This window comes from Primulina eburnea, chromosome 1 (genome assembly GCF_022965805.1).
Source record: "Primulina eburnea isolate SZY01 chromosome 1, ASM2296580v1, whole genome shotgun sequence".
Taxonomy (NCBI): domain Eukaryota; kingdom Viridiplantae; phylum Streptophyta; class Magnoliopsida; order Lamiales; family Gesneriaceae; genus Primulina; species Primulina eburnea.
This window is the reverse complement of record NC_133101.1, coordinates 1,913,734-1,935,145: the sequence shown is the minus strand read 5'-3', so window position 1 is coordinate 1,935,145 and position 21,412 is coordinate 1,913,734. Positions and strand designations below refer to the sequence as shown.

At 37.7% G+C, this 21,412-nt stretch overlaps 2 protein-coding genes and 1 long non-coding RNA gene across 4 annotated transcripts; 1 reads left to right on the top strand and 2 right to left on the bottom strand.

Annotated features, from left to right (window-relative positions):
* Positions 1-184: 184 nt before the first annotated feature.
* On the bottom strand, positions 185-6,558 carry LOC140805155 (T-complex protein 1 subunit zeta 1). Of its 2 annotated transcripts, none has more exons than XM_073161403.1 (16): positions 6,401-6,558; positions 6,143-6,303; positions 5,974-6,037; positions 5,039-5,174; positions 4,304-4,455; positions 4,172-4,219; positions 3,944-4,036; positions 3,356-3,462; positions 3,153-3,267; positions 2,999-3,085; positions 2,075-2,279; positions 1,802-1,896; positions 1,146-1,214; positions 839-946; positions 632-750; positions 185-465 (listed from the first exon to the last, which is right to left on the bottom strand). In XM_073161403.1, the coding sequence occupies exons 2-16, from the start codon at positions 6,274-6,276 to the stop codon at positions 390-392; spliced, it is 1,608 nt and encodes a 535-aa protein (XP_073017504.1). In that variant the 5' UTR covers positions 6,277-6,303; positions 6,401-6,558; the 3' UTR covers positions 185-389. The 2 variants fall into 2 exon arrangements, with proteins under 2 accessions (XP_073017504.1, XP_073017570.1); XM_073161469.1 differs by having other exon boundaries at positions 6,423-6,537.
* Positions 6,559-7,022: 464 nt separating this feature from the next.
* LOC140804460 (uncharacterized) lies at positions 7,023-14,406 on the top strand. The gene is made up of 2 exons (XR_012112177.1): positions 7,023-7,724; positions 13,800-14,406. It is a non-coding gene; the product is annotated as an uncharacterized lncRNA (long non-coding RNA).
* A 330-nt stretch (positions 14,407-14,736) lies between these two features.
* Positions 14,737-19,621, bottom strand: LOC140804392 (ubiquitin receptor RAD23d-like). The gene is made up of 12 exons (XM_073160432.1): positions 19,382-19,621; positions 18,198-18,359; positions 17,708-17,761; positions 17,202-17,278; positions 16,977-17,111; positions 16,711-16,888; positions 16,394-16,537; positions 16,211-16,276; positions 16,087-16,134; positions 15,879-15,985; positions 15,685-15,763; positions 14,737-15,040 (listed from the first exon to the last, which is right to left on the bottom strand). The coding sequence occupies exons 1-12, from the start codon at positions 19,445-19,447 to the stop codon at positions 14,924-14,926; spliced, it is 1,233 nt and encodes a 410-aa protein (XP_073016533.1). The 5' UTR covers positions 19,448-19,621; the 3' UTR covers positions 14,737-14,923.
* Positions 19,622-21,412: the final 1,791 nt, after the last annotated feature.

Genomic DNA, 21,412 nt, shown 5'->3' with positions numbered 1-21,412 from the left:
GGATCTTAGCAAATTCTCCATTCATGATCAAATTGTTGCCTTCATTTCTTATCAACAAATAAGGATCCGCTTCTTCTGTCATTCCCGGCGTCACCGTGTATAAGAAGCGTTTCTGAAGATCTTTAACCACCGATTGATTAAAATAACAGACATCACGTAAGCTAATTCGCATAATTGAGCCAACTAAAACACAAACATGTCTCATAAAACAATATCAAGCGTAGTTCTTTTTCCGAGCAAAAATATCAAATGCTAAAACTTAAGATACGAAAAATTGTGAACCGTTAAATACATTTAAGCACAGGAAAATGGCTGGGAACCATGACCATCCCTCGTAAAAACTACCATCTCTTGAACACCACACAAGAGAGATGGTGAAAGAGAAAAAGCTAGCTAGGTTTCCTCATGTTACGCCCAGCACGAATAACTTCATCAACAAGTAGCAACTGAGATGCAATCACAGGGCTGCAAAAGGACCGCGTCTCTTTTAGAATGTGAAGCAAGTGACCAGAAACTAATGACTTTGGAAATCCCATCCTCCCTCGGAGACAGAACAATTTTCATGGAAGGGGAATTGCAAAACCCGCAGAAGCATGAAATAATAAGTATGAGACAAAAAGTTGTGACTTACGCAGAGTTTATGATCTGACGTTTGACAGAGTAATTGTCAAAGATGCCCTCCATTTGGGGATCAATAGGTTCTCCAGTGTGTTGATTAAGGCCAACTACATTTCCCTTGTCATGTTCTCCCTGAAAAGTAAAGGGCAATCTTATAAGACATGCAAACGAATGAAATCTATTGATTATTTCCAGTCAAATACTATAAAAATTTAACTACCGTGAGATCAATAATCACGTCTTGAGTATCAAGTCCAGAGTTATCGGCTAGCGTCTTAGGAATCACAAGAAGTGCATCAGCAAATGCTTCCACGCCAAGTTGAGCCCGCTGTTCACAGTTTTCAGTCATCGAAACAAATTCAAGTTAGTACATAACATTTCAAAACCCCGTCAATACACTGCTGTCACTGCAACATCCCACAAACACAAGGGCTCCCAATCATGAGACTGAAACAACTGCATTTACAAATACATCATGGAAATTTAATGTGCAGCAGCCATTAACAGATCCACACAGGCAAACATACCCCTTGAACAGTTTTCTTCACTTCATTAACAAGGTGTTGTCTGGCAGCCACTTCAAAAGCCCCTGCACCCTGTGGTATACAGAACAATTATTCATCAAAGTTTCTCTAAACTGTTTGTCTACCATGAAAAACTCGATGGACATTCACATCCTTGAGAAACTGCAACAACAGTACTCATTTGACTCCTAGGTTTCTAAATCACAAGTGCAAAAGTAAAATACAGTCCATTGGACATTAAACGATACAAAGAGGGGAACATGTTTGACTAAATTCAAATTCAGAGGAAAAAAAAAATTCAAATTCAGAGAAAAAAAGAATGAAGCAAAGTTTTTCAATCAATGAAATTCCCCAATACTGGCTGTTATTTGTTCTCAGAAATGCAATAAATAATGCAAGCCGAGGCCATAAAAACAGATGATTGACCAATATACATGACCACTAATGACTTCACACAGAGGATCACCACAAAACAATGTCATGAACAAATATGAACTAAAATCTAGACAACATCTTTACTTCATTTTACAGACGAGCAGTTCAATTTTCTCTTCTTTTGGCCAAAATGGGCGCTCTCACTTTTCAAGCAGCATCATATTGTTAAAAGAAACGAGATAATAGAACTAGAACAAAAAAACACAACATCTCTTGTAACTCACTAGTACAACAGCTTCATCTTCAATGGTATTTTTCACTGCCCTCAGCCCATCACGAACAGCATCCTTAATTTGAGCAATTGTGTGATCATTTGGTCCTGGATATAGGATGAAGGTAGCATCAGTACATTAGAAATCAATATAACAAAATATATAAACACAATTCTCCACGAGCAAAAAGCAAAGGGTACATACAGAAACCAATAAAACCAATACACCGGCAAAGAGATTATTGTCCAGTGATGATGGAAGGACCAGATGAGCAACTAAACATACCTTTTATGAGGATTGTACAGGAGTGTGGATTTTTCACGTTTTCTACAAATGTATACTTTTCTTCTCCAAGTACGTGCTCATAGACCAATCCAGCCCAACCAAGACAGTCAGGAGTTAGGTCATCAACTGAATTGACAGCCTCTCCGCCACAAGCTAAAACTAATCTCTCCATGTTTCTCCTTTTAGCTCTTCGCAAGGCAACTATCTAAACAAATATCATCAGAATCAGAAAGTAGAACGAAGCGTAGGATGCAAATAACCACAAAACATTATCTGATAATCAAATCATATGCAGTATGCAAATAACCACAAAACATCATCTAATAATGAAATCCTGTCTAGTATGGAAATAACCACAAAAATTATCTAATAATCAGAACCTGATCAATACAGGTAAGAACAACGAAAGATTTAAAAAAAATAAAAGATTGACCAAAACTAAAGAACACCTACTTATATCAGCAAGTGTAATATTTTTTACCCCAATGAACTAAAACCATAAATCAGAAACTTTCCCCATGCGTATAAAGCATGTTAACTAAAGAGATAAACAAACTATACTCACAATATAATGAAATTATGATGGAAAGGATCATTAAAGAACACAAGGGAAGATCTAAATTTTAACCAACCTTGCATTTACGTGTCACAATAATTGAAAGATTAACAAGGCGAATGATGGCACTAAATTCTATTGTTTCTACTTCTCAACAATGTTTTCCTTCAAGATTTGAACTAAGCGCTAAAAACCTCAACAGAAATAGAAAATAACACGAGAGCTTATAAAGTCAAGGTGAAAAGATAAAAAACTTTCAAAAACTCGAGCAGAGCAATTATGTAAAGGACATAATTAGACATTGCATGGAGAATTCATCCAGTTAGGTTAACTTCCAACAAACATCATAAGAGGTAAAGATGACTTACTCCTTCTCGAGCAAGAAGATCCAACGATGGAGGATCGATTCCTTTTTGATTGATGACAATAAAACTGTCATCATTACCAGCACACACCTGGAACAACACAAAGTATTAGCAACTGAACAACAAAACAACTTAATTGCACCCTAAAACAAGATACCTTGTTTTTCAGATCAATAATTTTCTGTACTCTTTGATCAACAGATCGCCTCTCAGCTGCAACCATTGCTTCTCTCTGTTCTGCATTTGAGTAGAAAAATCCTGCATTTACCTCACTGAACAAAATAATATAAGTCATATTGCTCATGAATATCAAGAGAAATAAATAAGGCACAAACTAGTAAAGGATTACATGATCATCACCTCTTCTCATACTCCAATGATACGTTACAGGTTAAAATATGACAATTTTCTGCTCGACGTTTCATATCTGGATGTCTAGATCCATGGTCAAGAACAATGCCTTCAATCTAACAGGGTCACAAGAACGAAATCAATTTATTTGCTAGTTACTGATTGCCAAAGGAGACAAATAAAAATTAATAGAAGAAGTTTAAAAAAGCAGTAAATAAATTTTTTTGTTCAGAATTCCACTTGACAAATTATATCCTCCAACGTAAAACATAAATATGTAACTCCACAATAGAAAAGATATCAACAAGCATGCAAGAAGAAGCTTCCATTAATTTATTTTTCATTTTCTGATCAAGTGGGCCGAAGAACTCCAAAGAAGGTAATCAAATCTGCAGATTTCATTAAGAGAAACATCAACAACACTTTGATTAGATAACTACTTTGGCAACTCTTCCTAAAACAGCCAGAGAAAATTTTGAAGTTGGAATAGCCCACTGTAAGCAGTTAGATAATTGAGTCACTACAATCACGAACAAAGGTAGGATTTATTTGTGTAAGAAACTTAAAAAAAATCAAGTTCTATATCAACTGACATACCAGACGAGTGTCCACATCAAACTTGTGACGCATGTGCATTATCTCCACCATAAAGAGATCAATAGGCTCGTCAGCCTTACGAATGCAGAGAACCTAGAGCATCAGGTAAATTAGAAATAAAAAATAAAGAAAATATATCAAAAGTCAAGGCAGACTAACTGTAAGAAAGACATAACAGCATGTTTATTCCAACATTTATAGAAATCTCGTAAAACATTTAGTACTTACAGAATTCACAACTATCTCAGTCAATTGATCGGCCAATGCCTCATATAGCTGCAAAAAGAAAAGCATAGATCTGAAATGAGACCGGAAATTAAAGTGAAAATACATTCCAAACACAGTGACTACAAAAAGAACCTTTGTCCTTAATGTTGTTCTCGCCACCATCTTCAGTGTCTCTTTATCAGGTTCGTCCCCCATCACCACCGGAGTCTTAAAATTTTCAAGAAATTGTAGTGTTGCTCTTTTTGCGATTTCAAATCCATCAACTAAAACTCGTGGATGCGTTCCTGAACGAAAGAACAGTTTTATTTCAATTTGCCAAAGGTCAAGACAAATGAAATTGAAACCATTTAGTGTCTGATCAGGTGATATTTATAGCAAAAATAAGTGTATACCAAAGGGAAATTTAATAAGATAAAACATAAATAATTAGAGGTCAGTTGGCATGCAAAGTTTTGGAAGACACAGATAAAGAATAATAAAAACAAGCTTAATCTATTCCTCTCATGACATTGACCATGGTTTTTTTGGAGAACATATATTTTTATTTACTTGCTCTTACACATGTATGGGAAGTAGTGGAGAAGACACAGGAGGTGATTCTTCAGTACAACACATCTCTACAACAAAGTACATAAGGGGAACTTACCCACATACATCCCTCTCTTCCAATAAACAACTAGAAAGGGTCGACTCTATTCATTTAGAATTATTACTTCACTTAACCCATCACAAGCAAACAATAATATGACGGTAACTTTCTAAAACACAAATATGGTGTTACATAACCAATTAACCATGACATGATAAACAAAAGAATGCATTATACTGCAATTGTACATGATATTCAAAGAAAGTAAAGTTACCAACCTTCATCTATGTACCGCTCTGATTGCTTCATAAGCTCGCCGATGAAGATGACAGTAGAAGTTGTACCATCTCCGCTCATATCATCTTGAGCAACAGCAGTCCTAGCAATCATTATGGCGGTAGGATTTTGAATTTGCTGTCATATCCAAGTAAAGAGTTGTCATGAAAATTAAACCATGAACACATCATTATCCTCTTTGTACAAAAATATAGCTTACATAAAACATTAAACCACAATTTTGAGAACAACTTCGAACGAAAGTTGCAAAAAACACAATTTTAAATAAATATGATGCAGGAAAACTCAGCAGATAATTGGCTGCTCCAACCATTTTAGAGGCTATGGATAAGCATACTAGTCGCACCATTACAATCAATCCTACTACACATTTAGCCATATAACACACTATAATTTCCATTGCATAACCATCAGTACCAATCCAAGTAGAGCCCGCTTACATCCTACTTTTAACGCATTGTAATATAATTATCGATATCCCAAAGTTGCCAAGATCTTGACTGAATACAAACTTAAAACATCCGCTAGACACGTTTAGGACTTAATACTGAGACAAATTTCCAGTCAGTCACAAGTATATACTAATGACACTATGAAGTATCAAGCATAAAAAATTTTAAAAGTCAGCATGCAGTCTAAATATTTTTATAGCATATCATGACACTTCGAACATAACACATTTATAAAATAGTTACTTAACCCACTTTCGGCAACCCAAAGCAGCAGAGTCCATGAATTTCCCGGGAAAACACAGCTTAAGGATACCAGTAAATCAAATAATTGTTCAACAAAAATAAAAGAACTCAACACTGCAACAAAATTAAGCAAGACATAACCCAGAAGCAACCATTTTTTATGAAGAAAATAATTGGGTACACACACTCCAGGAGCAATAAAAATAAAGAAACGAACTTACCATCTCTTTCAAAAGAGAGTTACCGTCCTTGGTAAGTTTAATATCACCGGCTCCACCAACAAGCCTAGAGAGTTCGCAAACAGTCAATCCAAACTACAAAAAAAAAAAACACACACACAGACACGCACACAGCAAGCGAGAAAATGTTAAAAAAAGGTAAGATATTTACATCTTGATAGTGCCTTTAGGGCCGAGATTGGTTTTAAGAACATCCTGGAGTCCCTTTGCGGCATTGATGTTCATGTGAAGCGCATGCGATTTGTTGAGCACCTCAGCGTTTGGATTCAACACCCTAAGAGACATTGTGGCTCTTTCACACTTTCACCTGATCTACACAACCGAAGCAGACACAATCAAACACTCCACGATAAGAGTAAAACAACCACGCAACTATCGTGTATGAATCAACGTATGAAAATGGAAGTACCACTGCGAAATGCGGAGCAAACCTGATGGTTCGAGAAGCGTCCGCAGGGGAAGTGGGGAGAGGTCGCCAAGGAGGGAAATTGTATTAGGGCTTACCGGGGGTTTCTCATTTATTCAACCAGTTGGAAACGCATTTGCTTTATGCGTTTTTAAGTAAATAACTTAAATGGGTAGAGACTCGGCAAAGTGACTGCAATCCATTTATAAAAATAAAAATAATACATATGTAACCCTGTTTTTAAAAAAAAAATGGAGCATTTTACCCCACATGTAAAGAGTTATATGACTGATTTATATTTTATATATATATATATATATATATATATAAAGGAATTTTAAATATAATTTATTTTATATAGAAAGTTCTGATTTTTTTTTGAATTTGTAAATGAAATACCATATAATGTGCACTTTATTATAAATTAACAAATGCAGATATGGGTGTGGGTGTTGGGTTTGGTATTGTCAGGTTTGGGTTTTTTGGGATGGGTATATCGACCCGAAATCTCTACCATACAACTCATTTAATATCTTTATTTTCTTTCCTTTTTTTTTAATTATTGTTAGAGAAATTTATTTAATTCAAATAATTTTAAAATTATGTTTCTTTTTTAGGGGAAATAATTTTATTTCGGAATTACATATAAAAAATTTAAAAATTATTTAAAATGCTTTGTGAACTCTGAAAATTCATACCATTTTATAACTCAAAGAAAAAATTCATAACATTTTATATTCTGGCAATGTTCCATTTTTGCTGAGCTCTGAATTCAGATAATCTTGCACTTGATTTCAACGCAGTTGTGTCGCACGAAACACGATGTTATCAGTTGGCTTTCGACCTTGCGCCGGAAACCCTCCCGCAGTTCTTACACAGCAGGCAAATTTATCCAAGAATCTAATATTTCCCACCATCAAGATCCCATCTTTTTCTTGCAATCCACCCAACAAAAGAAAATTTAAGCCCATCAAAACAAGTGCTTCATCTTCTTCTCTGACCACCCAAGAAGCATCATTCTTGGACGATAATGAAGCGAAAGAAAAGCCAAGAATTGTGGTGAAGCTGATGGAAAGACCTAGGCTGGTCTTGAAATTCGTTTGGATGGAAAAGAATATTGGAATAGCGATAGACCAAGTGATTCCCGGCGGCCATGGGACTATTCCTTTAAGCCCATACTATTTTTGGCCAAGAAAAGACGCCTGGGAGGAGCTTAAGGTCATGCTGGAGAGTAAGCCGTGGATTTCAAAGAAGCAAACGGTGGTTCTGCTCAACCAGGCTACCGATATCATTACTCTGTGGCAACAGAGTGGGGAGAGTTAACTTAGTAAGATTTCAATGTCAATCTTGAAATAAATTTCTCATTTTTTTGACTTTGTTTCTTCTTTTTCGAACTATTTTTACCCTTTCTTTATGGTATATTAATGTCTTCATGCTTTGTTTGAGACAAACAGATGTGTAAAAGATACGGTTCCCTGTAGCAGTTCTTAGTTTTAACTGTGCGGTTCGAGAGGCTGAACTATGCCTCGGGGGGTTTACACTCAGAGCGATTGACATCGTCTCCCAAAAAAAAAATGCAAATTAAGAGAAGGTAATAAAATAATATAAATGATATAACACTAGTCATTCAAACATCTAACGCATACGGATCCAAAACTCCCGGTGGAGCACAGACGTTGCTTATTTCACAGGGGTAAACAAAGGATTATTTGACGGTATATCTGGAAATGGTTTATACAGTTACCCAAATTAATATAGGCTAAGATTGAATTTCGCTGGTATTCCTTTCATGCTCTTCCCTGCTACTGGAAATCACCTCGAGTATTCCTTGCTTGCTCCATATCACCATATGATTCCAGATATATTTTTTTGGAGAGATTCCATGTGTTATTTTGATGGGACGCAAGTTGCATTTGCATCCGCTTGACGTCAATATTTTCCTGAAAATCATGGGTGTAGTGATTTACGATCACTCAATCAAAGCAAACTCTCCTCGGTGATTGGAACAATTTATCCCACACGATAGTATCTCAATCGAGTTTTCTGTTCTTCGTTTTTGTCACACTCAAGCATCAAGATTATGCAGAAATAAGAATGGATCAAGAATTTACGTGGTTCGGTTTTTCAACCTACATCCACGGCAGCCAAGAACAATAGAGTTTATTATCAAAATCAAGAAGAAGTTTTACAGAATTTTCCCTCTCAACTCTCAGCTTTTTTTCTCCCTTCTATCTATCTATATATACAAGTGTGACTTTCATATAGGTAACAGAAGTTGCTGTCAAACCGTTGCAGCAGTTGAGAGCCTTATATTCCCTTTCATTCTTTCCTTGACTCTTATTCCAAGGTCACACACACACGCAGGGCCAACCTTCAACAATTCTCCACCTTGGCTCTGCTTGTGATTGATGTATTCCCACCTTGTCTCCTCCTATAGCTCCTGACTGCTCCAGCCCCTGTCTTCTAAGTCTTTTCAACTCTGACCAAGTTTAGACATTTCTTAAACTTGGAAACAGGTAGTACCTTAGTTAAAACATCTGCAGGGTTGTCCTCTGAGGCAATCTTTTCAATTTGGACTTCACCTCTTGAGATGATTTCTCGTATGAAGTGGGCTTTTATATCAATGTGCTTGGACCTCTCATGATACATCGGATTCTTCATGAGATATATTGCACTTTGGTTGTCACAATATACAACCATGTTTCCTTGTTGTAGTCCCACTTCCTTTATGAAGCCTAGAAGCCATATTCCTTCTTTTATTCCCTCGGTTGCTGCCATATATTCCGCTTCAGTTGTTGACAAGGCAACTACCTTTTGTAAGGTGGCCTTCCAACTGATAGCTCCACCAAATGCTGTAAAGATATATCCAGACAGAGATTTCCTTGTGTCCATACAACCTGCAAAGTCAGAATCCACATAGCCTTCAACAACTCTAGATGGATTTCTTTCTGCTATGTAACTAATCCCAATGTCCTTGGTTCCATTTAGATATCGGAGAACCCACTTTAGAGCAGCCCAGTGCTCTTTCCCTGGGTTAGCCATGAACCTGCTAGTTACACTGATTGCATATGCTAGGTCAGGACGAGTGCACACCATACAGTACATGATGCTGCCAATCGCATTAGCATAGGGAACTTTCTCCATGTATTGTATTTCTTCAGCTTCATGTGGTGACTGAGAGGCCGTGAGCTTGAAATGTTGAGCTAAAGGAGTGCTCACACACTTGGAAGTTAGCATTCCATACTTATTTAAGATCTTATTTATATAGTCTTCTTGAGACAACACCAGTTTCCTTTGTTTTCTATCACGCCTAATATCAATGCCCAAGATCTTACTAGCAGCTCCCAAGTCTTTCATTTCAAACTCCTCGCTGAGTTGTTGCTTCAACCGGTTTATCTCCCTTTTATCCTTGCTGGCCATAAGCATATCATCCACGTACAACATCAGGAACACTTGGCTTTGGGTTCCAGCAGATTTAAAATACACACTGCTATCATGTTTTGATTTTGAATAGCCTATCCCTGTCATGAATTGATCGAACCTTTCATACCATTGTCTTGGTGATTGCTTTAGGCCATAAAGAGACTTCTTTAACAAACAAACTTGACCTGGTTTACCCAAACTACACCCCTCTGGTGGTCTCATGTAGATAGTTTCTTGAAGTTCCCCATGTAAAAATGCGGTCTTCACATCCATTTGATCCAATTCCATATCATGCTGAGTTACAACGGCCAGAAGCATTCTTATTGAAGTTTGTTTGACAACAGGAGAGAATATTTCATTATAATCCACTCCTTCCCTCTGAGTAAACCCCTTGGCCACTAACCGAGCTTTATATCTTGCATCCTCAACTCCTGGAATCCCCCCTTTTCTTTTAAAAATCCATTTGGATCCCACCAACCTTTGGTTCTTAGGTGTGTCAACCATGGTCCAGGTTCTGTTTTTCTTTAGGGAGGACATCTCATCTTCCATGGCATCAATCCATTTTTGTTTTTCTCTGCAAGTTAGTGCTTCTTCAAAGGTTATTGGCTCCACCTCATCTAGGTCACTTGCAACTAGAAGAGCAAAAGCCATAAGGTCAGCAAAACCGAATCTTTGAGGTGCTTTCACTGTTCGTTTCTGTCTGTCCCTTACAAGTTGATAATCTTCTGAGGCCTTTTCAATTAGTTCTCCCTCAGTCTGTTCAAGTATATCAGATTCTTTTACTTCCTTAAGTTCAAATTCAGACATTGGAACAGCTTGTAATTTGTGTTGCTGAATTTGATCTTCTCTTCTTGATCCAACTGGAGTTTTGAGTGGGAATTCCATTTCATTGAACCTGACATCTCCGCTAATGAAACATCTTTCATTTCCAGGTTCGATGCACCAAAGTTTATATCCTTTAACTCCCTCCGGATAACCCAAGAAAATACACTTTTGAGCTCTTGGTTGTAATTTATCCTGCCTTATGTGAGCATATGCAGTACAACCAAAGGTTCTTAAGTTTGAGTAGTCTGAGGGTTTACCACTCCACCTTTCCTGTGGTGTTTTGAATTCTATAGCAGAGGAGGGACACCTATTTATTAGGTAACATGCGGTTTGAACAGCTTCTGCCCAGAACTTCCTTGACAATCCTGAGTTGGCAAGCATGCTTCTTACACGTTCAAGGATAGTTCTATTCATTCTTTCCGCAAGACCGTTTTGCTGTGGCATTCCAGGTACTGTAAAATGTCTGGAAATCCCTTCATCCTTGCAATATTGATTGAATTGATGAGAGCAAAACTCAAGTCCATTATCTGTGCGGAGTTTCTTTACTTTCCTTTCTGTTTGTTTTTCCACCCTCATTTTCCATTCCTTAAAGGCTGTAAGGGCTTGGTCCTTGCTCTTTAAAGTAGTAATCCAGAGTTTCCTTGAATAATCATCTATTATAGTCATGAAGTAACTGGAACCACCTCTGGATTGCACCCTTGAAGGTCCCCACAAATCAGAGTGTATGTAATCAAGAATCCCCTTTGATTTTGTGTTAGTAGACATGAACTTAACCCTGTGGCTTTTCCCATATATGCAGTCCTCACAGAACTCAAGAGGTCCTACCTTGTCACCACATAACAGATTTTGTTTGTTAAGTTCAACCAATCCACGTTCACTTATGTGCCCTAGCCTTAGGTGCCATAGTTGTGCCTTATTTTCAGCTGTGATACTTGAATCAATTTGGCCAACTATTGTTTCTGCTTCGAGTGAGTACAAACCATTATTTTTGGTGCCTTTCATGACAGTTAAAGATCCTTTTGAAATCTTCATGATTCCAGCTTCGATCTTTACGTTGAAACCACTTGTATCAAACATTCCTATGGACAGTAAGTTTCTTTTCAATTCAGGGACGTACCTTACTGATTTGATTAGTCGTTGGCACCCGTCTGGAAGTTTTAGCATGATGTTCCCAATACCCAGAATTTTACATGTTTTGTTATTTCCCAAAAGTACAAAACCGGTTTCTCCTTCAACTAGATCACGAAACCATTCCTTTTTGGGACACATGTGGAATGAACATCCAGAATCTAATACCCATGATTCATTAGATTCTGATACGGCAGCAACTAAAACATCCGCTGAGTCATAACCATCACTCACAACTGTTGCATCACCGTTTTCCATGTTCTTCTCTTGATATCTTTTCTTTCTTTCAGGGCATTCACGCTTAAAGTGTCCTTCCTTATGACATATGTAACACCTCAACTTTCCTCTGGATTTTGATCTTGATCTGTTTCTTGAATATTTTGATTCCTTCTTGATCGATCTTCCTCGGGCCATTAAGCCTTCACCATTCGGATCCTTCTTTGTTTCATGTAGTTTCTGCAATTCTTTTGAGTTCAGAGCCGATTTAACCTCTGCAATTGTTAATGATTCCTTTCCATAAAGCATGGTGTCAACAAAGTGTTCATAGGACTTTGGCAGGGAACTTAATAGCAGAATTGCATAATCCTCCTCATCGATTTTGATATCGATGTTCTTGAGATCAAGGACGATTTTATTAAAATCATCCATGTGTTTCCTCAAGTCCTTTCCTTCTTCCATGCTGATTGTATAGAGACATTTCTTGAGATACAACCTATTCGCCAAAGATTTCTTGAGATAAAGAGTTTCCAATTTCTTCCACACCTCTAGAGCTGTGCTTTCTTCCGCGACTTCTCGCAGTACCTCGTCGCCAAGACATAGCAGAATGGCACTATGGGCCTTTGCTTCTGTTTCCGCAGAAGTCTTCTTTTCCTTCTCGTTGATATCTTCTTCTTGTTTAATGGCATCAAATAAGCCATTATGCACGAGAAGGGCTTTCATCTTGATCCTCCACAAACTGAAATCGTTTGTGCCAGTGAACTTGTCAAGATCAAACCTCGAATTCGCCATGTCTTCAACCTGGCTCTGATACCACTTGTAGTGATTTACGATCACTCAATCAAAGCAAACTCTCCTCGGTGATTGGAACAATTTATCCCACACGATAGTATCTCAATCGAGTTTTCTGTTCTTCGTTTTTGTCACACTCAAGCATCAAGATTATGCAGAAATAAGAATGGATCAAGAATTTACGTGGTTCGGTTTTTCAACCTACATCCACGGCAGCCAAGAACAATAGAGTTTATTATCAAAATCAAGAAGAAGTTTTACAGAATTTTCCCTCTCAACTCTCAGCTTTTTTTCTCCCTTCTATCTATCTATATATACAAGTGTGACTTTCATATAGGTAACAGAAGTTGCTGTCAAACCGTTGCAGCAGTTGAGAGCCTTATATTCCCTTTCATTCTTTCCTTGACTCTTATTCCAAGGTCACACACAGGGGCGGATTTAGTGTAGGGCGAACGGGGGCCACGGCCCCCCCAAAAAATTTAAAAAAAGTTTTTAGTATATATTAATTTTTTTTAAACTAAATATATTAACAGATATATATACATATGGCCCCCCTAAAATGAATGATACGTCCATGTATCTCAGTGGCTAAAGCCAATTATAAACGTTTGATCCGCCCGAGTTCGAAACTTGATGCCTCCTTTTTTTTTGCTTAGCGACGGTTTTGACCAAAACCGTCGCATATTTTGCGACGGTTTTTCAAAAACCGTCGCCATATAGCGACGGTAGTTGAAAAACCGTCGCAAAATAAACTAAGCGGCCCCCCCAGTTTCCACATCCTAGATCCGCCCCTGGTCACACACACACGCAGGGCCAACCTTCAACAATGGGGTTTTAACTTAAAAATATCAAACAATTTTTTTTGTGATTCTTGGTTTGAACTTCTGTACGTTGATGTTGATACGAAAAGAATCAGACTGATAGAGAGTTTCGATTATATATAGCTATTTGCTTTATTATGTTGCATCTGCTTTCGAAGCTGGCATGCCCAGTTGAAAACTTTTGTGTCAAATCCTAGAAAAAAGAAACGCTGTTCATTCTTGGAACACTTGACATACCTTGATATAACTTCTGCTGGAAATTCTTAATTCCACTGTGCAACCGCACAAGTAGCAAACTCTGTCCTTGTATGAAAGTGAAGTCTGTGAAACTCTTACGGCTCTGGGAATACTCTACATTTCGAAGTTGCAAAGATCAATCCTGATATAGTGATATTGCCTAGTTGAGCTTGGGACATGGTGATCCTCTGTTGTTCTTCTCCATATGACATCTCTCCCCAACAATAATGCATGGCAGCTCACGCTCATGACGCATGCATCGAATGTATTTTTCTCAAAGTTGTCATGCTCAACCTGTGATGGAATTACAGTCAAATATATTCAGAAGCAAGCTAAAGGGTTGATGGAGAACGTTTATCGGTTGTAACTTTCAGATGCATCTTCGTGACTACACCGGAGCAGCCGGTCGAGATTGTTCTTGGAAGCATCTTACAAAGTGAAATTTATTTGAAGATCGCAAGATTGGACCGAACATGAGTTTTGTTGTTTTTGGTTGTCTACTACTTAAGCCAAACTTCAACCCTGTTGTTTTTTGTTGTCTTTTTTCTTCTGTCCCTACACTTTTTTTTATATTTCTGAATCTCTCAAGTAGCTTAAGAACACTTCAAGAACTATGGCTCCTTGTGTTTTGTTTTATTTTTTCCTACCCTCTGAAGGCTAAGATACATGTATGGATGTTTCTGCTACTGAATTAGTCTCAAGTTTCGTCGAGTTACAAATTGTGAGGACATATTCTTCAACTTCCCAGAACAAATCCAGAAGTTTGACTCGGTGTATGTTTTCTCACTGAATTTGTTTTCCAGTCCATACGCAATGTCAGAGACAACCTATGGCATACGCTTGTTGTTCATTTGTTTAAAACAAAAAACTCTATTTCTGTGGTAATTACTAAAAACAAAAATCAAAACATAATTACTTGCTCAATTCCTAAGATAAGTATTTCAAGAACTGTATATACGTATCCAGATAAACAAAGTTCGGGAAAGCCTCTGATAAATAAAAATTAATCCACAAGGCGAGAAAGAGTACATTGCACATATGAAAGCATGCAAGTATAAAGGGAAACCACTCGATCCACACAATTTCACTCATCAAACTCATGCATATGATCTAAGAGGTAGTTTGCAGCCAGCTCCTCGTTCTTGTTGCATGCAAAATATACTTCCAATACCAAAGCTCGTTCGAACCCCATCGCTTCAAGCTGCAAAACAAAACACCAAAGTTGTGTAAATCAGACAATTGTGCTGTTTTGTTCATGGCATTGATGCATAAAATTCGAAATGAAGGCATTTGAATTATATTTGTTCAAATTATTTTTGTTGGAGAGATCATTTCAATCCCTTAAAAATATATATTGAATATAAATACTTGAACAAAAAATTTCACCATAACACATGATAAGTTTTGAGTCGTGAAATTGAAATCCATTTATATCCAATCCTTGCATCCAGACCAGTGTCGGGACCTAACTAACAGATCAAATAGAAGGAAGTTTCTCTGTGGCATGTATTGAGGCTCCACAATCACATTATAGAATCAAATGCACACAACTATATTAAAAATTATAGTTAATGGTAACAAAACAATTCAAATTTTTTGAGCCTTGGATTAATCCAAGCCTCATCATCACGATTATTGTACCACATCATCAGTCACAAAACATTAGCTGTTAATCTCAACACTAACATTTGAAGTGTTTCCCCAGCAGTTTTGAGCTAAAAGACTTTTTTGCCAAGGGATGCCAATGGTAGCCAAATGAAGAAAATGAGATTGAGTGCACATGAACCTAAGTAACACATTCTACATATGTTCGAATAAAATTTGGGTTTAGTAGGAAAAACTTACACGTTCAATTGCTTCACGCTCTTCTGGTGTGACAGTGATCGCCTGTGGCATTGCTTCAGCCATTTGTTCTAATATGTTCCTGGTTGCATCAAAGTTACATCCAAAGCTCAGAAAAGACACATATTTGGGACTAAAACAACTTGATGTTATATCAACCAGAATCAACTAACGTAAACTACATCAGATTTTCTCACCCCTCGCCCTCAACAGGTTCATTTATCAAGCGTAGAAAATCAGCCTGATGCTCTTGGATCATTCGAACTAATTGTGGATTTTGTTTCCCTAGTTCCTGAAGCATGGGCTGGTGGAAGTACATAAAAGAGGCGTTTACAAGGTAAAGTTAGCACTAATATATTAACATCCATAAATTAAAAAAACTAATTAAGCATGCAACATAAGTACCTGCAAGATTTGTGGATTGGCTTGCACCAGGGCTCGCAGTGATTGAAACTAAAAATAAGAACAAGAAAATCAAAACATATAATATGTAACGGTAACCCAAATTGTAGAAAACCGTGTTTGGTACCTGTGGACTGTTGCGAAGGAAATCTAGGGCACCGGCACTTGCATTTGAGCCCACATTAGGGAGGCCCTGGCTCCATAAAGATACAAACAATTATTCTTGTTCGTGTTTTCTTCTTTAAATTTATTCAATAAATACAATCCTTTTAGGTCAAATGATATCTCAAAGATTGGGAAAAAATCCTACCTGTGGAAAAAGATTCAATGGATTAGCGTTGGGTCCAGTAGAAGGTACTACTGCTGGCTGTGTAGCCTGGATTGGAGGATTCACCGGCTGCCCACCAGCAGGTGTTTGCGCCGCAGGAGCAACTTCTGCTTGCTCTGGAATTCCCTGAGATTAAACTTCCACTCAAGGTTATATAGTGAAAGTTAATCAAGGTGGAAGAGAAGAAAAATAAAAAGCAATCCACAAAATATCAAAACCATGCTGTTGAATCTCAGTCACATTCTGTAGTTCTCTATATAATAGGGGGGTAAAAATGAAATAGAATGGTGCGAACTAACAGAATAAAGGTATTCAACTGCTCTCTCCGGATTATTAAATGCAGCACGCAGTGCACGAATAACTGTATCCCGATCCCAACACCCACCACCCATATCAAGGATCTGTTGAACAGCACCCTCCAAGTTATTTCCAGCAACAAGATTCGAAGCCGCTTGACCATACACATCTGTCACTGAGCTGTTGAATAAAAACACATCATTCTGTATAAAAGTCTATAGTAAAATGCTAAAATTTCACAACTAATAAACAGAAAAGGTTTACTCACGAATCAGGAGTAGGGGCAGGAGCAGGCGCAAGAGCAGGGGCGGGAGCGGGAACAGGAGCGGGAGCGAGAACAGGACCGGGAGCAGGAACAGGAGCGGGAACAGGGGCCGGAACAGATTGAGGAGCTGACTGTGGACTGCAAATGCAAGAAATTCTTGATAAGGACATAAACTGAAATTTAAAAAATTGTGAATGTTAGCTGAAAACTAGACCAATATGAACTCACGGTGCATTAGTTGACACAGGTACTGGACCTGCAGTTACAGGCTGTGTTGGAGGAGGGGTATTACTTGCAGGTTGGGTCTATAGGGAGACAAAGAAACCATCAAAACATATCAAACTATAAGATATTTCAAGAACTTTAAATCCTCATCAGGAAATGAAGTCTAAATTTAGAATAGACAAGTCCAGACAAAAGCCACCACTCAAACTTTGCAAGGACAAATGCAAACAAATTTCTGCTTGGGTATTAATCATTTTAATGAGATGTTTGAACAAGTCATTTACTTAATTGTATCCAACCATTGGTTTTAATTTTAAATCATACCATCATCCCCAGGGAAAAAAAGGTAGAAAGAAAATAAATCAGCCTCCTCAAGACACGTCACCTTGAATGTGTAACTAACAATTACAACTAAAAATATCAATTGTTCATGAGACAACTTCAATATGAAAATTCATTTAACACTAACCTAGCCAGAAACTGTGGAAAATACATTTAGATGAACTTACTGTACTCGCTGGAGTAGCAGATGCAGTTGCAGCTCCACTTGATGATGCCTTGCTCTACATAATTTCAGAGCACATATAGTCAGCCATAAATTTAAATTTTTTGGAATTAATGTGCATTTGTCTTTCTGGATTTGTATGTAAGCCTGAGTGGAGATAAACATAAAGAATCAGGCCAGACTCAGTCAAAACACCAGTTTACTACCAAAATACCTAATGTAACATCCACCGTTCTCCCTTTACATGCGTTACATGTTAGATTAACATTTTGTATCTTGTTTACCAAAGAGTTCATAAAATAAATCTCCATTCACTTGAAATCCTGGGGCATTTTATTATCTAACCGTCGACCATTATTTTTAAAAAATTACCTTCTGCAATGTATTTTAAACACACTTGGGAGGTTATTTTTTTGAAAAAATGGTTGATCAAGTCCATTTTCACAAATATCCCTGAAATCCCAGAGTAATGGTTGACAAGACAATCAATTTACCTTGGTCAACATAATCACCACAAAACTTTTTTCCACAACTTTGTTATCCTCCAGTGTTGTATTATCTTTAAGAACCTTCCCTTGATGAATCAGCATCTGCTGAGTAGCTGGGTATACATCCGAACCCTGAACCGTTTCAATAATTTTCTTCACATCGACCACCTAAAAAGAATGATGTATAGTAAGAGAATAGAACCAACGATAAATTACAAAAAATAACCAAGACAAATGCATATGCAAATTCACACTTAAGTTCAAATCTTATCCATGACATCGGGGGAAGCTATAATATAATGCAAAGGTATCTAAAAATCTTATAATATAATTTACCCCAAGGACTACAGTAAATGATCCAATGAAAAGGTTATCTAAAACAGTTTTCTTCTATTTTCTATCACTAATCTTTCACTTGACTAAAATTACATTCTTGCCCTTACTCCATCCTCTTATACAGGACAATATTATGCTTAAATTGGTTGAAAGCTAAACCGCAGTGCCTCTAAACCACCACAAAGAGCAACCAACGCTACTCAAATTGCCATCAGTTCTTCCAAAAGCAAAAATATGAAGATTTTGAAGAGATTCGAACAACAATATATTAAACATAATGGCATTGGAGATAAAATAATCCCATAGCGAGACAAATATCATGTACCGGTAGCAGTAGATAACTCTACCACATGAGCCCATGAGACGTGTATCAGCCATCATATTAAGCAATGCATATATTCACGACAAAAAGTCAAAACTTTAAAATAAAAAGCAAGAATTATGGCCCACAAGCAAATCACTGGGTAAAAAGAAGCTCACCTCGATGGAGAAAAACAAAATCAACTCCGATTCCAATTATAATTAGGAATAATTACCACATCAAGGATAAAAAAAAAGCCATTTCAGGGCCCTAATTACCCTCCAATCACAAAATACAATTAGATGCAAATCGAGCCACTAAAGACACACCAACGAAGATACCCGTCAATATCAAAGAAATATTAATTCAAATTCCAGTTATAATTAGGAATAAACGCCACGTCAAGGGTATAGATATATCAATTCAGAACCCTAATCACTCTCCAATCAACGACTACCGTGAAAATCAAATCCATGACATCCAGTAATACTAACAAATGAAGCAATTCGAGTAGGTCAAAGCAAGAGAAGGGGGCAGAGAATTGATCCCATACTGTGTCATCGGGTTTCACTTCGATCTCGAAGTGTGTACCCTTCAGAGTCTTCACGCAAATCTTCATCTTCTTACTTTCGACTTCTGAACGATACTCCCAAGAGCCGCCTCCGATCTCTTCCGCCGCCGCCGGAAAGTACGTGTATAACACCGTGAGCAAAAAGATAAAAATCTCAACTCTCGAAGGCACAAGCCCGACAATACTATTGACAGAAACGCAACGGTCACGGTATATATACAAGAGGGAGATAATAATTTGGTAACATAGGGGTCACTGAAAGGTTCCTTAAACCCAATTAAATAACGACGCGTGTTAATGAGCTGGATCGCTGCGTGCTCGCAAGTGATTTTGGCGTGTTTGTTAAAATCAAAATACTTTATATATTAATGTTATGATTTTGTTCTCTTACATATATTCTCTAACTTCTCAATCTCTAGTAAAGAGGTTTGCATTTGGAGACTAAATTAATTAGATGACGGACATCATTTTCTTTGGTGTTCAAATTTCAATCAATTAACCATTGACTTTGAGTATACTTATAAAAATTATTTTTTTAGTAACTTTGCATCATATTAAGCGAACTCTAGTATTCCGACGGAGTTTCCACCTAAAGAATCGATATTTGTAGTGAGAGTTCTTCGACATAACCCCTCTAGAATTCAAGGTCTTGATCCACTTTATCTTGAAATCCGGGTTCTTCGTTTGATCTGTAAATACATACTCATTTCTCCAATTCCAAATCCGCCATACCGCTACAGCAAACAAGATATTCCAATCTACAAGTCATATTTTTATGCAACTTTTGTGTGACATTTCTACTGAACCACTCGTTATTTGCATGTCATCAAGAGCATTCATTGTAGGCAGTAGACCTCCCCAAACCTCCTTAGCAAATATATGGTCTGCATCTTCCATGGAGTTTTGACAAAGAGCACAATTGCCATCCATGGTGAGCCCCCTTTCGACCCTTTCCGAATTGCTCAAGATTTTGTTGCGACTGAGTAGCCATAGAAAGGCTCTGATTCGATTGCGCACTTTCAGTCTCCAGATTTCTATCCAATAATTATCACGTATTTTCTCATCTATTCTTGTTATCAGATCAATGCGGTTTTGACTGAGAAACACCCATTGCTATTGAGGCCCCAAAGGATGTTATCCTCGGTATCTTCCTCCTCGCTCGAGATATGGGCAGCATGCCATTCAAAGCTTCCCAATTCCATCCTTCTCCTCTATTCCAGTATTCATGAACCTTGTCTCTCTGATGGGTTAATGCACTTCTGCATCATGCTAATCAGCTGTTGTTTCGTGATCCATTTATCCAGCCAGAATAATGTTGATCTCCCATTTCTGACAACATCCATTTTACCCTCTTCCAAGAAGTTCTTAGTTTTGGAGATGCCTTGCCACACATTCGACGCCCCACTTTTGGCTAGGATTCCATGGTCCTCTCGCATGTACTTGCCTTTAATTACCCGTGCCCATAGGAGGTTTGTTTCCTTAGCTAGTCTCCAACCAAGCTTAGTCATGAAGGCTAAGTTCACGGGTTGTAGTCTGTTAATACCCAGTCCTCATCTTTGCTTCGGTTATACCACTATGTTAAGATTGGAACTTGGACCTAACTCACCCCTAAAGCTAACTCAGAGGGAGAGGATTGTCCAATTTCCATATATACCACTTCAAAGGTTAATTATCTAACCGATGTAGGAAACATTTAAACACCCCCCTTCATTGCCCCAGGATGAAACATCTGGGGTGATTTACCAAACCCAATTATGGGCGAACGGGTGACCTAATTATAGGCAGTCCAACAAACGTGAAGTTGAAACATAACAAAGCTTAAGATGAACTTGAAACCTGGCTGAATGATTACCTAGATAACACTCAAACCATGTTAAGATTGGAACTTGGACCTAACTCAACCCAAAAGCTAGCTCAAGGGGGGAGGATTGTCCAATTCCATATATATCACTCAAAAGTTAATTATCTAACCGATGTGGGACATTTAACACACTACTTCCCAACTAACTAAAT